Consider the following 18,186-nt stretch of genomic DNA (forward strand, 5'->3'; position numbering starts at 1 on the left):
AAACTTTCTCTCTCTCTCTTTCTTAGTTGCAACACTCTACACGCAGCTGTGCGGGAAAAGCCATTATTCTTACAGGCCAAAACTCTCCAACAGACACTGAGGTCCAGTTGTACCGGAGAGTCCTCCAGCAGCAGGGGTATCGTGTGGACCAGGCCCGTTACGCAGAGACCAGCGCTTCACTCAGACAGGACAGAAGAGGTGAGAGAGGGGAAAAGGTCAAGTCGAATGCATTGCATTGTGGGATACGTTTTGGTGCACAGCCTGTTTTGTTACATACTTCACATTTAGATAAATGTTCAAATATTGGTCATCCAGGTATTTTCAGAGTACAGAATTTGCATACCATGCGCACTTGCACAGTATACGATTTGTATATGATAGGAGTAGTATACTATTTTGAACACAGTCACACACACATGCATGCTTTGTGGTGTGTATGGGCTTAGGATGGATTGGGTATGTTAAAATTGGCTTTACAAAATTGGCAACACTTATTATTTGTGTAAAGGATTTAGACATGCATAGTGAGGTCATATTACAATGGTGTATCATACTTATTTTAAATAGTAAACAAATATTATAGCATACTACAGCAACATTTTTTAAAGATTCTTTAAATGGAAAGCAGTATGCAAGTTCTCTGTTCTAAGCACACACATGCATGCTTTGTGCTCCAAATGGGTTCAGGCGGATTGGATATGTTCAAATTAGCATACTAAAATACTTTATCTTTTAAATGATTGGTCATAGTGGCATAGTGAGGTCATGTAACAATCATGTAGCATACTTCTTTTAAATAGTAAACAAATAGCATAATACAATAAAAGTCTATAAAACTACATTAAATAGTAAGCAGTATGCAGGAATTCTGTTTCAGTCACACACATACACATGCATGCTTTGTGCTCTGTATGGGCTCAGATTGGCATACTACAATATTAAACAATTCTAATATTTTGCTATGATGATATGGTTGAGACATGCATAGTGAGGTGTGACAATCAGTAGCATACTAAAAAATAGTCTAAAATATTCTAGCATACAGCAGTAAAATACTTACATTAAGTAGTATGCAACACACAAGACATGTATCGCAAGTGTTTTGTGTGTGTGTGCATACTATCATGTGAACATATTGTGTTATGTTCCAGTTGTGTGTGCATGTGGTTCATGATCTCAAAGGATTGCTGTTCCTTTTAACTGTCGGGTAGTTCAAGGGTTAATCTAATGTCCAGCTTAGTTTTAAACACTGCTTCATGGTCTCAGCAGGGATTCTAAATACCTCCCCACAGGTCGTGACTGGGCACAGGAAGATCATTTATATTGGGGTCCGTGTAGTGCTCCGGTTAGCTTGTTTCACGTATACAGTAAACATTGATTTGCTGTTTATATTGATACTAAAATATTGCCACACAATGAGATGTAAAATATGGAAATAAAAGATAAATAGACACATGTTGCGTGAGGATTGGAGCAGGTGTTTGTTTGCGACCGAGGACAGGTTGTCAACAGCTGTCTGTCATTCAGATGGATGAGTAGGCCTGCCAACCACACGCTGCCGAGAACAAAAACCATATGAGGTCATCAGGGCAAAAGCTCCTCCCCAGAAGCACACACATGCACAGGGACTACAAATAAAACCGTCTCTAATCTTAATGCCGAGAATGCTGGGGGCATCGGTGAGGTTGCCAACGCTGTTCCATTTCTGGCACATTAAACAGCTCTGGTAGTGTTTGTGTGTAGCGTTTGATCGTAGATTCACATGTGGTGACAGTAATGGAGACATTTATTTAACAAAGTGCTGCTTGGTATGTAGCAGTAATGGCTGCGGACTTGACTTTGGCATCACTGGAACACTAGATGGTTTTTCCATTGTAAAGCAGAAATAGGTGCAGTGTATTAAATTAGAAGAATGAACTGTTGACAGCATTAATTGATTGTGTGAATAACATTGTGATGTAGTGTTGGAATGTGGTGCCAGATATCCCATTATTCCCCTTTTGGTATTAAACACTACTTCCTGTAGTTTGGGCTGGGACTGCACCCAGGCATAAACATTTGGACTTCATGCCAAATGCACACCCGCCCATTTCCTGAAGCGGTGCTGACTACCACAATAACTACCAGATGTGCTTTTCCACTTTCTCGGTCAAATTTAAAGCAGATTCATTGGCACAATAAACAAGGGCTCGCATTTCTAAAACACAAATAGATGCAAACAAATACACGCACAAGGATTTAAGTATATTAGGTTCCTGGACCAACATCCTTTGGTCCAGAAAAAAACCCAACAAATCTCCAGGAAACAGGTGCAAGGCCAAGGCCTTCAAAGCAACAGGACATCTAGACAGTTTGGGAAAACCATAACCGAGCATGCAGAGGCAATATTCAGGTAATGATATACGCAGTTGAAACAAATGATGGAGGGGCGGGGCCAAAAAGAGCACATGGCCAACAAAACAAATGTGCTCAACCAAAAAAAGGAAACAAGGAATAACAGGAGCATCCGAATTACAGAAACTGAAGTAAAACTGAAACAAACATTTACATTTGTTTTTGAAAATTTGGCAAACAAGTTAATGCATAAATATGACATTAGATCAAGAACTACAGTTCTGCGTTCACCGTGATTTTTGTGCACTTTCTGACTTTATGGTCTTCTTCTTTTTGTAATGTTTATGAATCTCACTAGAGCATTTTTTTTCCAATTTACATTAGTGTTTCGCTTGGTTAACCATGGCAAGAAGCTTTTGAAGGCTCTAACAGTTTTCTACTTGTAAACGGACACAGGATATGAGCTGTCACATGGCTTTAAGTATCCTGTTTCAAGTGAAAAGATTGTAGCGTGACTATAGGTGACTAATTGGGCCGCTGGACCTCTGGTCCTGGTTTTTGGGTATTAAAACAAGACTCATAAATCATCCACATTTCCATTGAGAGGTGATGTAGGGGCTTGCGTTTCTTTGATGTCTTGATCGAAACCATGTATGTCCTTTCTTTAAACTTTATCATTTCCTTTCGTGCAGTTTTGGTTTAAAAATGCAAAGTAGTGGAAGGCAATCTTTTCTATCAAAAGGAAAATTGGCTGCGCCTCAGTTTCTTCCTGGCTGCCCCAGTGTTGCGTAATCCACTTTTGTCCTCCTTTTTAGTTTCTGGCAATCTTTATCTTAAGAGTTAACACTTCATACGTCTTCCTTTGTCTAGTTCTTATTTATTTTTCTCTATAGTCATCTGTTCACACTTAGTCTGTTTTGATCACACCATTTTTTATCTCTTGCAAAATTTCCTCTCTTTGAATACAGATGGAAAAGACTGGTCTGTCTTGGTGTGTCTAAAGGGCTCAGAAAAAAGTTGCCTGCGAAAAATCAACTTTGCTCATCCTCAGTACCACCAGAGGGTAAGACCGCCCATTTCTTTGCTTAATAAACACACGCCCAATGCTGTTAAAGATTTCACTTTATAATACAAAATAATCATTTATAAAGGAACAGATCTAAAACTTTGGGAGAAAGCTCTTTTCCACATGCTTCTTATTCAAAATGCATGTGAAATAAGAGCTGGTTAGAGATTGAAAGGGAATGTTTATAAAAACAAGTCTAAGTAAAGTAGAAACACACCGTCACAACATTCCAGCATCCTGAACTGTGAGCTCACGCTCCAAATGCAAAAACTCTCCCACGAGATCCAATGCAGGCCTTGTATTTATTTATGATTCATGTAAAACCCGTCTTTAGTATTGCTCATAAAACGATAGGATTTGCTTTAGGTCATATGCCTTTAAATATCCCAGCTGTTGTGAGTATCCTGGGCCAGTTTTAGTTCTGGACATCATCCAAGAACAACTTCTACTTACCGTCTCGGTATTTAAGACATTCTCGTTCAGCTTCTGGTCATTCCCAGGGAATCTTATGGAATTATTAAAGGGCATCTTTTAAAATGTTGTTTAAACATTGTGTTTTGGTGCTCCTCTTTTATCTTTGACCTCTGATCCCTCCGGGGCCAAATCTCATCACAGGTTAACATTATACCAGCGTTTTCTGGAGCCTTTCTGGACATGGGCGGAGTCTGCCGGTTTTTGACTGACAGCAAGTTAGCAGGTGAGCCGTGCCAAGTAGAAATGTTCCAGGAATGTCTTCAGGACTGAAGATGTGGATTTTGGACCACATCAGGGTTTCCAAAGATTTTGAAACATTAAGCATTAAAGAGAGTTTACCCCCAAAAAATTCGGTCATCATTTACTCGCACTTGAAAACAAAAGCAGTATACAAATACAGTGACTAGGCATTCTGAAAAGCTCAAAAAGCGTTTGTATTATTCAGATATTGTATTCTAAATCTTGTGAAACCACACAATAATTCTCAGTGACAATTGGACAAAAAGTCGTTTTTCTTAGGAAGATTCTGCCTCTTTTTACAATTTTGAATGAAAGTTCCTTTGAGCAGTAAACTGAGATTTAAAAAAAGTGTTGAAACACTTTAAATACTTTAAATGAAGAGCGGTCGCTGTTTAATGCAACATCCAGTCAGTCGGTTTGTGTAGTAGCCCACTTTTCTCCTGTGTACATAACAAAATCTCCAAAGTTAAGTGTATTCATTTCTGTAATTACTTCTGAAAGGTCTGTGTCAGGGGTGGGATTTACTGTAAGTAAATATCTGCTAAATATCAAACGCTAAATGCACAGCGTCAATGGCATTTAATAACCCAGCACAGCTATTTTAATATCGGCAAGTAATCTCAAAGTTACAGATGCCATATATACAAAGCAAAGCCCTTTGAAGTTGATCCTGCCTATTTAAATTCGCTTCTTGGAGCCAATTATGGTCATCACCTCTGGAAGACCTCGGAGATCGAGAACTGTGCCCACGTTTTGTGACGGTCAAATAATGACCGATTGTCACCCGCTGCCCCAAGCGAGGTCAGAACGCCCAGCTTCTGCAATGAAGCCTTTGTTTTGGGCTCTGAAACAATATTGTCTTTCCTGTTGGACCGGCGCCCACAGAAACACAGGCAATTGAGTCCTGGAGTTAAGGGTTCGGGGGGAAAGTTTGTGTCCTTTTTATAATCATATCTGAACGCCGGCATGCGGTGCATAAACACACATGCCACGGATGGGTCAGTGACCATGCTGAATGTAAACTCAACATAGCCCACGCCAAGCAAAGATTACGGAGATGCTGATGTTTTTACATCCAATGTTTGTTAGGTTTTGGGGATTGAAACAGGGCCTTTGCTTTTCCAAGGCTCACTGGATTCTTGTGTGGGTTAACTTGAATGCTACCTACAGAAAGCAGTATTTACACACTCATACTTGTAAATTCCTCTTACATAGTGTCTGTTTATCTCAGTAATAGATGCTGTATATGTGTTAAAGTGCTAAGAAGGCATCATGAAACAATGACAGTGTCTGGAAGTCGTCGTGGAAAGTATTGAAGGAGCTCTGGTTTACAGGTCCAGATGGCTGGAGCATGTGCTATGTGTCTTCCTCACAGAGAAAATACTCGTGTCTGAACTCTGACTCTCTCCTCCCTTCTGCTTTTCATCTCAGGAGTGATATTACCCATCGTCCCATCTGCCTGCTCTCCATCCACGCCATCCCAAGACGGCACTCCGTACACCGTTACAGATGAACGGTCAGTTGTGTCACATTATGTTGCAAAGGCAAATTTCTCTTGCTTAGGGAAATTGTTTTATTCGAGAATGGATGTTCTGCCTTGTATTGACTGAGCCGAAAACCCATAAATGGACAATTATGGACAATATTATAAATCTATACTGTTTTGGCATCACAACATTGTAATATACCTGTACGAGGAAAATGGAAAAAATATATAAACAAGAGTTCACCATTATTGGCTGATTAAATAAAAACATTAGTAGATAATTTGATTCATGGCTGTTCAAACACACCTCAATATATGGTCCTAATATGCTGTGTATATATGAATGTTGTTGTTATTGTATCTCACAGGACAAAGCCAATTGAAGGCGGGCATTCAGACAATCACAATTTAAATGCCACTGTGAACATATATGTCTTGGTTACCTCTGCAACACCGTTGACAGCGTTTATCCACCGCACAGTCCTGATCAAATCCCACCTGGCCAAAAATAGTTATGCCACTGAGGTAAGAAAACATCTTCCTGAAGATCAAAGACCATGGGTTTGATTCTCATAGAACACATGAAAAAATGATATACCTTATGTAAAATGGCAAAATATATACCTTAAACGTCCAGTGTGTCATTTTTTGGAGGATCTATTGACAGAAATGCAATATAACATGCATAACTATGTCTTCAGAGGTGTATAAAGACCTTTAGTAATGAGCGTTATCTTTTTATTACCTTAAAATGAGCTATTTCTATCTACAACGGAGTGAGCCGTTGGTTGCAATTCGCAATCTCACCACTAGATGCCACTAAAATCTCCACATTAATGCTTTGCGTAAAAGCATCTGGCAAGTGCATATATGCAATGTCATTTTTGGTAAATGAGAACTTGCGTAACACTCAACATTCACACAAACTAAAACATTGCACCATTTCAAGTCTCAAATCAATTTAGAAATCTTTATTAGATCCCTTTTAGCTGTTTTGACAAGCGTCTGCATTTTCAAATCAGATCACACGTCTTATATTACGGTTTAGATCTCTATGCTCCTGTTTACAGACGATGAGGGCTCGGTTAAGTATTTATTCCCCATGTGATATTTGTTAGGTCTTTACAGCCATGAAACGCTGCACTCATTGCAATTAAACTGTGTTTGTGTGTGATGCCAGGGTTATTGAGAGACTGCAGAGGCTTATAAACAGCTGGAAGGCACATTCGGATCTAATAAAACCCAGAAGATAATGAGTTTCAGGGGTTGATATAACAGCCTGACAAACAAGCAGATGACTAAAGTCTTCATGAAAGTGGTCGTTCATTAATGGTCTGTGGTGTGTAATGCATATGTGTGTGTGTAAGCAATACACAATACATACTTTCAATGATAGTATACAAACAGTGTGAGTCTGTTTGTGTTTACAAAGCTATACGATGGGGACAGTTTTGTCCCCATGAAATTAGCTAAATATCTTTCCTTTGGGAAAATTGTGATTGATAAACATGATTAATAAATGTTTCTTTTAGGTTTGCATTAGGTTGTGTTAGGGTTTGATATGCGTCTATGGTCTGAACACATCTATGGTATGATCACATCTAGATAGCTAAGTGTGTGCGTTTGTGTAATGTTGCTGTGTACAAATATTTGTTGTAGTGGTGTGAGGTTTGACAATAAAGGCGTCTCATCATGTCAAAAGGAAAACTGCTACTGTAGTGGCCTCTACTGGCATAATCGTGTCATTACACCTCAGTTGAGTTCAACTTCCTCTGATGTCATATTGTTCACAGTGCAATGGAACGGTTTCTCTCACATGATCACATAAAGCAGTGACAGAAAGCTGGACAACTTTACCGTATATTTTTGTGTGTATATGTAACCGGCCCAATTCTCACGACTGTTCAAGATCTGCGTTGTGTAACAGGATACAAGAGTATATACTCATTAACATTCGTCACATATGTATTTGGACTGATTTACACTTTTTTTCTCTCTTTCTCTCAGCTGCAGGTGTTCTTTAGAGAGAGGCTGGGTTCTGTTCTCTCCAATCAGGCTAGTGTGCACATGAAACACGTGGTCAGTCAAATTCTGACAGCTGCTTTATTAACTACACAGGAGAGCACAGCCTCACCCAGGTCTGTCTGTCTATCTCTCTTATGTTCCTTATTATACTGTAGATTAATGTCTGGAGGCATCCAAACACATTTAGCATTTGTCCCTTATTAGACAATTAATTTAAGTCAAGGAGTTGCTAATAATGATCTGATTTGGTGCATTTGTGTCAGGTGTGTTGGATTAGAGAGACATCCGAAATGGGGAGCCAAGAAAAAGCTAAACAGAAAATATACTGTATTGCACTTTTAACAAGCATTATTTGCTTTGTTTATAATGGTTCATTCATGCAAATGAGGACTTTTTGTTTTGAAAATGTGTTACATTGTTTAAAGTTTTGTTAACATTGTGAGGCTTTTCTCTCACCATAATGTAGGTCAAACCTCAACACACACACACACTTGTTTATGAACCTTTTTTAACACACTTTGTATGTATATGATACATTATGGGATCAGTTGGTTGTGTGTAATTGTGTGTGTGTTTGTGCTTCCTACAGGTGTCAGCTCTGTTTTCAGTTACTGACCTTCACATTGCATTATAATACCTCTCTCCATCCGGTGGTGGTAAAGGTAAATATGATTTACAGTGTTCATCTATATAAAGAAAGACAGGACACAGTCTCTTTAAAGATTCAACGATATGCGAGATAAGCAGATCATTTATCTCCTGATTTCCCTTTTCTGCTCCTAGACTTGTTTTGTCTCCATTTTAAAGTATTTCACATTTATTTGTAAGTTTTTACTGTTCCATACCTTTTTTTAGACAAAAAGACATTAAGTCATCGACTGGTCAAAGTGTCAGAAAAAACATGATTTCAAACCTTGTTAAAACGTGGCCACTAGATGGCAGCATAACTACACTCATGCTCTTGTTTTTTCATGATTTTTGAAGCATCTTATCTTTTCGTCGCAGCTTCGAACAGATCTCCATTTTGACGGAATGAGAGACCCTCACTTTGATGGACAGATCACCAAAGAAACCATGCTGGAGGATGTATTGAAACTGCTTTTCCCAGCATGCAACAGTGAGGCTATGGGGGCCAGTCCCTCGCTCAGTACACAGGAACAGAACCAACTAAAGGTTAAACGTCACTGCTAGTTTTAATAAGATCATACTTAATATGAAATAAATTCAGAATAAACATATGTATTTAGTTAAAAAATCAGAAATAAAGTAAATAAACGATTTTGCTGTGTGTCATGTGGGCATTTTTACAAACACTATGATTGTTTTACCTTTTCTTATTTGTTATGCATTTCTTATGAAAGTGCATTTTAGCATGCATATCAACAGTTTCTAGTGTTCCTGTCTAATAATTCAAATTTATGCTTCAGAACGGTGGCTGTGATTGGCCAAACAGTCTGTGTCTGCCTCCAGATGAACTTTATTTACTGCAGCAGTTTAACCAACACCTCAAGACATCAGGGCCTTTTCAACTGGTAAACACACATCTTATTGCACAAACCCATTTTCTTCACTTTATAAGCACATGCTGTCTGTGTGATGCCCATAAAATAGCTAATAATGAAGGGTCTTCGAATACTGTTATTAAGATTTTATATTAGGGGAAGAATTACCCTTATTTGAAAACACAAAGTCGTGCAATTATTTGTCGTTTTGGAAGGAAATGCTTAGGAGCTTGTTGCTTCTATAGTGCGATTTATTGTGAAATAAATATGAATGCAGTAGCCTACATATGGATGTAATAAATCCAACCACCATAATGTTACCGTTATCATTTTTGTTTCTTTAAATTTAAAATAATAATAATTAACAGTTGTTCAGAATACTTTATGTATTCTTTTTCATAAAAAAATAAGAACTGTGTCTTTGGATTTTCTTTCTAATAAATATTTTTTCATGCTTTGTGTGTTGGCAGCTGTACCCTATATCTCCTTCTGATGATCTCCATCATGATCTAATCCTGAGGTCCCTCAGTGTCCAGGATGATGGATGGCGACCAGCTCTCATGGCCCTGCTCCAGGAGCTCAGCCTTTATTACACGAGAAGAAATCAGACCGGATGGTAAAACACGCACACATACACACACGTACAAATTCATGCAAACAGATTTAGCAGATTCCCCAGATCAACGTCTTGATCTTTATTCAAGTGATGAGATGAATTGTGCTGCAGGCATGCGAAACTTTTGCAAGGGTCTGGAGATCATCTTATTACAAATGGTTCTGTTACAAAAAAGTCTTCTTCAGTCCTGCACTGACTGGATTCTTGTTAAATGGAGCCTTTGGGTCATTTCCAGTCCAGTAAAAACATTCTTTTTACAGTCTTTCTCCTACAATTATTCCCAAACCTCCTGAAGTCTTCCTTTTATTTATCACTTTTATTTTGTTTTGCAAAATTCGCTCTCGCTTTCTCTCATGGTCCAGAAAGAATAGATAAGAAAATGCAAAGCCCTTTTATTCCGAACAATTGCTCTTCTGGTTGGTGCGTGCAAATTGACACACCCGTCTGACTGATTTTACAGGACATCGGCAACAATGTGTGAAATTGTGTGTCTTCTAAAATCTCCCTCTATTTTCCGAATTTTCATTCTGCCCCGAAATGGACGATTCTTAAATTATTTTTAAACACATTTTTTTCCCTTTGGTTATAATGTCTTTGAGTGTGTCAGCACACTGATCCCATGTCAGTCTCAGGTACGCCCACACCTCTTAAATGTGTGTTTATGTTGAATAGATGGAGTTAAATTATCTGCATCTGGCTGGCGACGGTAAAAACTGGCACATGTTGACAATAATATAATGGTTTAGTGCATTTTATGAATTGGTTAAAATATCATTGAAATTCTTGACTTTACTATAAATAAAAACACTGTGCTAATGTTCCGTTTTCCAAACACCTGCATTATTAAAATCATGATATGAAGTGACTGTGTTTTTCATATTTTCAGCAGCTTCGATGACCTAAAAAACCGGAGGCATGGTGAGACACATCCAGACCAATCGGAAGACAGATCACAAAAAGGTAAGATGTTGTCTTGACTAGACATCCCATAATGATTTATTCTTACTGCGGTAACATGTTTACCTGACTATATCCCTTATAAAATATTTTAAGAATTACAAATGCACATAACATATGACATGTAATAAAAAATCTGTGATATTAAATGTGCCGTTCTCCTGTTCTTTAGGGAGATGTGTTGATCCTCACTTAAGGCAGCTGTACACAGACCCTCCGATGGTACTGATGCCAGCGTTTAACGCGTGGGTAAAAGAATACCGAGCCGAGGTTCCTTTTGATGTGATCACCATTTGGATCAGGCCAGAACCGGTCAGCCCACACTGCCACATTCACTTGGATGAACATCGTGGACCCGGGTAAACATCGCACACCACGGTGTAACCACAAACCTAACAGCCAGTCTATTGTAATAATTGTTTTGCATGATAAAAAAATGCTTTTTTCTTAAATAACCGCAATTCATAACATTGTGCTTGAGATGGCACGTTGGAATTAAACCAATTAAATGTTTACAATCCAGCGAGCAGACAAATGTATGGTATGAACTTATATTAAGATTTACATACAGTGACATAAATTATTTAATTCAATATTACGTAAGTGCTGCAATACAAAGTTAATTTGACCAAATTATAATAAATAATAAATAAATTGGAGAAAGTTTCATTTTGCTTGGGCGTACAGCCTGCACGGTGTTGTTAAACACAGCAGGTTTAGCTGGGAAACAATGAACAAAGAGCCTGCCGTACGGTAGGGCTTTTTTCTAGGTAATCAGATCTGGCTTCTTATGTGTCAGCTCAAACTCACCTCAACGTTTGATTGATTTATCAGATTAATTTCTGAATTTGCTTTCCCATGCCTGGCAGATCACACACACATTCTCAACACACACAATCCCTGATTACAGTCTATTAGACTCTACAGCCTGTAAACTCTAATGCTCGCAGATTTTAAGATGATGGACACATGATTATATCATACATTATTTCTTATTCAGTAATAAATGTTAGGTGTTAAATGGGTAGCTGTCAAATAATATTTTGTTCCTAACAAAGTTAGTTTAAACTTTACTTGAACATAAGCGAACGTGTAAATATTTATTTGACATTTTACACCAATTTGAATCACATTTTTGCCTTTTTTTAGTTAGAAATGTTCCAGTAACAAGAATAGCCTGTTATTAATGTGAATTTATAAAAACTGCATATTGTAATTATAAAAGAATACAGTTTTTTGCTGATTTCAGAATTATGTTACACCGTTTAGATTTTAAATAAAATAACAAAAAATATTTTTGATTATATTTTGTTGGGCTGTCAAACGATTAAACGTGATTAATCGCATCCAGAATAAAAGTTTGTGTTTACATAATATAGTTCTGTGTATTTATAAACACAAAAACATACACATATATGTATACTGTATATATTTAAGAAATATTTAAATATATCTATTTATATATACCAATAATTGAAATTGTATAAACGTTTATTAATTTTTATATTTTTCTTAAATATATGCATGCATATGTATGAGTTTATAAATACAACATTAATATGCACAGTACACAGACATATATTATGTAAAAGCAAACTTTTATTCTGGATGTAATTAATCACGATTAATCGTTTGTCAGCACTGATTTTTATATATATATTTTATAAGTCATTTTTTCACATCTGGTAGAATTAAGTCGCTAAGGAAACAACTGCATATGCTTTTTACCTTAATGTATCTGAAAAATAGTTTAAAACAATTATAAAAAGCAGAGAGTTTCCAAGCCAACTTGCTGCAGTCCCGTTCTTAAGGTTTGGTGAATGCACAGCTCTGTTTAAAAGTGAGCGAGGGGGTCACCTGTTGAATTACTGTATACCCAGTTTAATCCACCCTAATCCTCCTCCCTGTCACAACACGAATAACCCCAAACTGAAACGTGTGTGTTTATGCGGGCGTACGCATATAACCGGGTACGCCGAGTTTCCTCAGAACTCTCCTCTGTTTCCTTCAGGATGGCAAACTACCCGGTTGGCCTGGGCAACAGCAGAATCAACATTCTGGTGACGGACGAATCAGCAGCCGAGCCCGTTGTCATGACGATATACACTCTTCATATATACCGTGAAAGCAGGCCCAGCCTGCCAATGTTTGATGAGTATGTGATGTGCAGCTTTGTGCAGGTACGCGGGACAAACCTTCATACACACGTGCACGCTCATACATGCACCTCCCTAGAGCTCACAGCCAGGCACACATCTCGAAGAAGAATTTGTCAGCATTCTTGATGAATTCATTCAGACCCTTTATCTTGTAAATTGACTTTAAAAATGTCCAAGATTTTCCAGACGGCTAGTACGTCGATCAAAACTTCTCTATATGCTTCCATATAGTCTTGATGCAAAATGTGAAGCAAGAATGAATCCAGATGATTTTACACATTGGGATTTGGGTTCGTTTCATGTATTTTGAATGCAAATCTGATCCGCCTTCCCAAATTTGTAATTATCCTCAATAGCCAACTAATAATCACATTATAATTTATAAAAGCCATTATTTAAGGAAATACTTCGTAGTAAACTAATGACTTTATTGTCCCTGTATAAAAAATGGTGTATATAATATGCATATGTATTGTGAACCTGCTATCACGGTGACTGTAGGTAGGTAAGTAGATGTACACGCACAGATAAAAACATAAGAGAGCTGCTTTAATCATACAAGAAAGTTTAGTTTTCAGTCTGTCTTACTCACACACATCGTCACTTTCTTCCTCGTGGATGCTCAGGTTTCAGTGGAAGCTGATAGCAGTGATCATAGGCTTGTGGAGACTGACAGCGACTCATATTGTGTGTGCATGTGTTTGTGCAGTATTCATGTTGGTTTATATTGTGTATTGGTGGAACTCATGCTTTACTGATCAAAGTGATTTAGCGTATGACAGGAGTGAATGAGAAAGAGAGTTAGGATCTGTATAATGAGAGTGTTTTATGGCTGTGATTCTCCTGCAATGAGGTGACGACAGAAGCAGGAGCTCTGAAGATGTGAACCTCTTCTTTTTCGTTGTTGTTTATCAAGCATAAAAATGAGAAGGATATATGTGAGATCGAAGTGTTTTTCAGTTTAAGATGAAAAGGAATTCTGAGTTTCCAAACCCAGCAAGTGATTTGATCGAGCTTTTTTTAATAGATTCAAGAAATTGAGAAAACAATGAAAATGTTTGAACTCTCACAACTAAGTGTGTCCGGCTCGTATCTAAAGATCTTTCCTTTCCTATGACATTCCTTCATTAATATTCTTTGGTCCCTGAAGGGCCTGGGGAGGGAAGGCAGGCTTGGAATCGAGCATTTTATCACGTTTGCCGTCGAAAACAAATCAAACGTTGGTCTGTGGCCTTATTTCAAAATTCAAACAAGTTCATAACTCATTTTATTTTAACTTCCTTCAATACACTATTCTGAACTTCATCTAGCTAGATCATCCGAGACACGTTTTTTCAGTATAATGTCTGTCGTCCGTCAGTTGTGTTGTACAGATTTCACAATATGCACCGTGTTGGGGTGGACACTGCTTGCAAAAATATGTTCGGAGAACGTTTTTGCAAAATTGACGTTAAAGGTCCAGTGTATGAAATTTAGCGGTGTCTTGGGGTTGAGGTTGCGAATTGCAACAAACGGTTCACTCCACCCTTCCCTTTCGAAGCACTACGGTGGCTGACACAGAACTAAGATGTCGTCATGTTTTCGCTGCTTTGCCGAAGGAGATAACTGCATATTTACGAAACGCGCTCTGTAGTTTGTCCGTTTAGGGCTACTGTATAGAAACAACATGCCAAATTCCATGCAAGGGGACCCGTGGTGTATGTAGATAGAAATAGCTCATTTTGGGGTAATAAAAACATAACGCTTCATTATGTAAGGTTACATTGCATTTCTGTCAATAGATCCACCAAAAAATGACACGTTGGACCTTTAAGTTATAAAAAAAGAACATTACTTGTGCAACTTTTTAAAAACATTCAGTAACGATGTAAAACAACATTTTCATAATGTTTAGCAATGACATGTTATTGACAAAATGCTCTTGTAACATGAAAGCAAGAATGTTTTTTGATCATTTTAAGAGAACTTTTAGAGAATGTTAGTCGTTTCCTGTTTGATGGGGAATGCCTAAAACACAGAAACATTCATTCTGGCCCGTTAACATATGACACTCGGAGCATCTCGCTGGCCTTCCATACTCTGCTGTGGAAAGCGTTAGTGGACAGGGAGGTGGAATTCTTTTGAAGCACAGCATGTTGACATCTATGCCCACCCTCTCAACGCTTTCTCTGTTTGCCATTAGAAACTTCAGCACCCATCAAAGGTCTAAGGCGGCAACAATTATCCCTCATCCCTCTTCATCTGTGACAACAAGCAGACCAATTAGATTAGCATGTGTGATTGGATCAAAAATGAAAATTCTGTCATTTAACCATGAGGTTATCCAAAATCTGTACGTATATCATTGCACTTCCAATGCCATGGCCTATAAATTGATCTACAGGAAAACATGACTTGGGTGAAGTGTTCCCTTAAATGTGAACCTCAGCTGTCTTGATGGGGTGGATCATTATTTTGCACTTTAACTGCTTGAGAATGGAGAGAAAGATCTCTGGTCTGGTCCTTCGGATGTGGATTTTCAGGACCTTCGTCTGGTGGTGTCATTAGTCAACTGACCCCTAGTTCCTAAAGCACACTCCAGCTGGGATGTGCACCTCCATTTGTTTGGCACACTGCTGCGTCTTTCGGGTTTATGGAGTCGGTAATTAGGAGAGGGGACATATTCTGTGTCCCTTTGGCACTGCATAGAGATGAGGTATTTCTTAAGTAGTGTAACCTTTTCGATGCGGTACGTTGTAAAACAGATGAAGTGCTTTTGAATGTAACGGTCTGTTAGGAGCGGAAGGATTTTTCAAGAGACGCTGCGTTGTGTTAAACCAATGCATGTTGGAAACCTGATTTTTCTGACCTCAACCTAAGGAAAAAGAGTAAAACAAATAGAAAGACAGAGATTGTTTTTTATCTCGGCTTATGATTTGCTGTGGTCTTTTCATGTGTGTTTCTTAATATGATTACTTTGAGTTGTTGTTTATTTATTACGTTTATTTTGTAATAATGCACGTTAATTATTTGTTTAATCGGAGATAATCCATTTGTCTAATTTGATATTTTACATTACAACAAGTGTCTGAGTACAATTATGTACAGTATGTGCCAATGGTCAAACTACATTATAACATTTACATGTAGTCATTTAAGCAGACGCTTTTATCCAAAGCGACTTACAAAGAGTTCAGGGAGCAATAAGCGATATGTCATACAGGAGCAATGGGTGCCAATACAAAGTTACTGGTTTCAACAAAAGCTAGACCACTACCTGTTGAAAGAGAGAGGATTAGTGTTAGAGGGCTTTTATTTTATTTTATTTTATTTATTTTTTAACTTTTTTTATTAAAAGATAAAAGCTGCGCTACATGGAAACAAAGGGACAGACGGTGTGCATGTGTGTATACACTGATACAACCCCTCATGGGTGGGAGTAATGAATGTTTGCATAACTGTCATCATGCCCGTGTCTTCAACTAATTAATTTGGATGTAAATGCAAATTTCAGCACAAGATTTACATTTTTCACTCATGAGATTATTTCAATAATTATATCAATATATTGACAACCTAACTGTTAAAGTAATCCAAACAACAACCGTGTGCTGAGTTTTAAGATGTAAATATGTTCATCTCATTTCACCGACTCCTAAAAACCACCTGGACTTATTTCCCCTACCAAGTACTCTATCGTCTGTTCTCTTTTCATGTCCCCCCCACCTTAATGGGTCAGTGAAAGCACCGTGATGGTCAGAGCTGGATGTCTGTAAATTGGGTGGGGGTAGAGGACAACCGGCACCCCCCTCCAAAACACAAGCTCCATTCACCCAGCGGAGCTTTGAAGTTCTCTCGAGTTTCTCAGAACACTGTATTGTCAAGCTAATGCAAAATGTTGCCTGATTGTTGGGCAATTTGATTTTTAATTAGTTGAAGACACGGGCATGATGACAGTTATGCAAACATTCATTACTCCCACCCACGAGGGGTTGTATCAGTGTATACACACATGCACACCGTCTGTCCCTTTGTTTCCATGTAGCGCAGCGTTCACTTTTATCTTTTAATCAAAATAAACAAACAAAAGCGAGTTCTAATGGTCTAATGATTATAGTGTGTGCTAAAATAGTCATTTTCTTCAAATATTTGCAGAATCAGGTAAATTTAATGAAGGGATTTGGGGGCGGTGCCTACTGTGAAATATGCTCTATATTGTCAGATTTGGTTTGCAATGTGTCCCGTTTCGCGGGAATTGTAAGTGGTTCATGTCCATGTATGTGTTGCTAGGGTGTTTTGGTGGATGCTGGAGATTGCTTACTAAGCTCCTTGACTGCAGGTCTCTGAAGTTGTGTTCCCTAGACACATCTCGGATCCCTCCTTCAGCATAAGTCTATGAGATTTTTAACGTTGATGGCTTCGTTGAAGTCTCCTATGTTAAGATCCTTGAATTTTTTCAGTTGACTTGTCTGTAGTGACTGTCTCCATGTTCTGTGACGATAAGTTCACCTATTAAAATAAAGCATCTGGCCTCGGAGCTCTAAGAAATATAACGCCGTTTCCTCCGCATACCCTACGGCGGTCGATATGGCGATAGAGAGTTAAATGCTGATTTCCTTAGGTTGTCAGGAGCGTTTAATCCTGCTTTGATGTGAACCGGTTTGGGAGTATCACCCACCCTGAGCCACAATCCTTCTTAGCGTAGAAAACTGCCACCGTTTTCACCATCAGCTTTGTGAATGCCGTGTCTGTCCACGCACATCTGGAACTAACTAGTGCACTGCGGATGGTGAATTCCATAATGCCCAACTTTATTAGCGGTTGGTTGCACTATTGGGGGCAAATGCCAATTTGATGCTGTGCCAGGTTCACATGACTTTAGATCTTGATGTTTTGTCCTGCAGATCAGATTGGGAGTTTTTTAAGCATAGTTGTTGTTTAAGGTGATCTTAACATGATTACTTGAATAAATTAAGCAACATTTTCAATAGGTGTATAGATCTTGGGCAATATATACATTACACGTATCTGGACATTTGGGGACAATTTGTGCACATCATTTTAGGACAACAAAAAAAACCTTTCAACTTTTTGCCTGACGTCACCAAGCTTATTTTTCCACCCCCACCTGGTTTCATTCTGGTATACAATGCCCACTTTTCATCTAATCAATTCCTGATGGGTAAAATCGAGTCTCTCCCTGTTTTCTGAATATCCTGTTTCACTCTGAAACTCATTACATTGCAGAAGTAAAACGCTTTGATTTTTCATGTCGACCGTAAGATATCTTGCATGTTTTCCATATTTTCATTCTGAAAATGTTTCTTCATCATTTTTTACTTCATTCC

At 38.2% G+C, this 18,186-nt stretch overlaps 1 protein-coding gene across 4 annotated transcripts in view; it reads left to right on the forward strand.

Moving 5' to 3' along the window:
- The window catches only part of cped1 (cadherin-like and PC-esterase domain containing 1), a 42,451-nt gene that overhangs the window by 6,685 nt on the left and 17,580 nt on the right, over window positions 1–18,186 (forward strand). For 3 of the 4 annotated variants that reach the window (XR_008961925.1, XM_057324080.1, XM_057324077.1), the window contains exons 3-15: window positions 27–198; window positions 3,303–3,397; window positions 4,016–4,097; window positions 5,546–5,630; window positions 5,969–6,125; window positions 7,608–7,738; window positions 8,215–8,287; window positions 8,631–8,798; window positions 9,053–9,157; window positions 9,598–9,743; window positions 10,630–10,703; window positions 10,873–11,059; window positions 12,712–12,880. Coding sequence is in view for 3 of the 4 variants with exons in the window: in XM_057324080.1 (XP_057180063.1) it covers window positions 27–198; window positions 3,303–3,397; window positions 4,016–4,097; window positions 5,546–5,630; window positions 5,969–6,125; window positions 7,608–7,738; window positions 8,215–8,287; window positions 8,631–8,798; window positions 9,053–9,157; window positions 9,598–9,743; window positions 10,630–10,703; window positions 10,873–11,059; window positions 12,712–12,880 (1,644 nt within the window). In the remaining variant the exon portion in view is untranslated. The remainder of the gene's footprint in view (window positions 1–26; window positions 199–3,302; window positions 3,398–4,015; window positions 4,098–5,545; window positions 5,631–5,968; window positions 6,126–7,607; window positions 7,739–8,214; window positions 8,288–8,630; window positions 8,799–9,052; window positions 9,158–9,597; window positions 9,744–10,629; window positions 10,704–10,872; window positions 11,060–12,711; window positions 12,881–18,186) is intronic. The other variant, XM_057324078.1, reaches the window with a different exon arrangement.

The sequence above is a fragment of the Triplophysa rosa genome, linkage group LG24 (genome assembly GCF_024868665.1).
Source record: "Triplophysa rosa linkage group LG24, Trosa_1v2, whole genome shotgun sequence".
NCBI lineage: Eukaryota > Metazoa > Chordata > Actinopteri > Cypriniformes > Nemacheilidae > Triplophysa > Triplophysa rosa.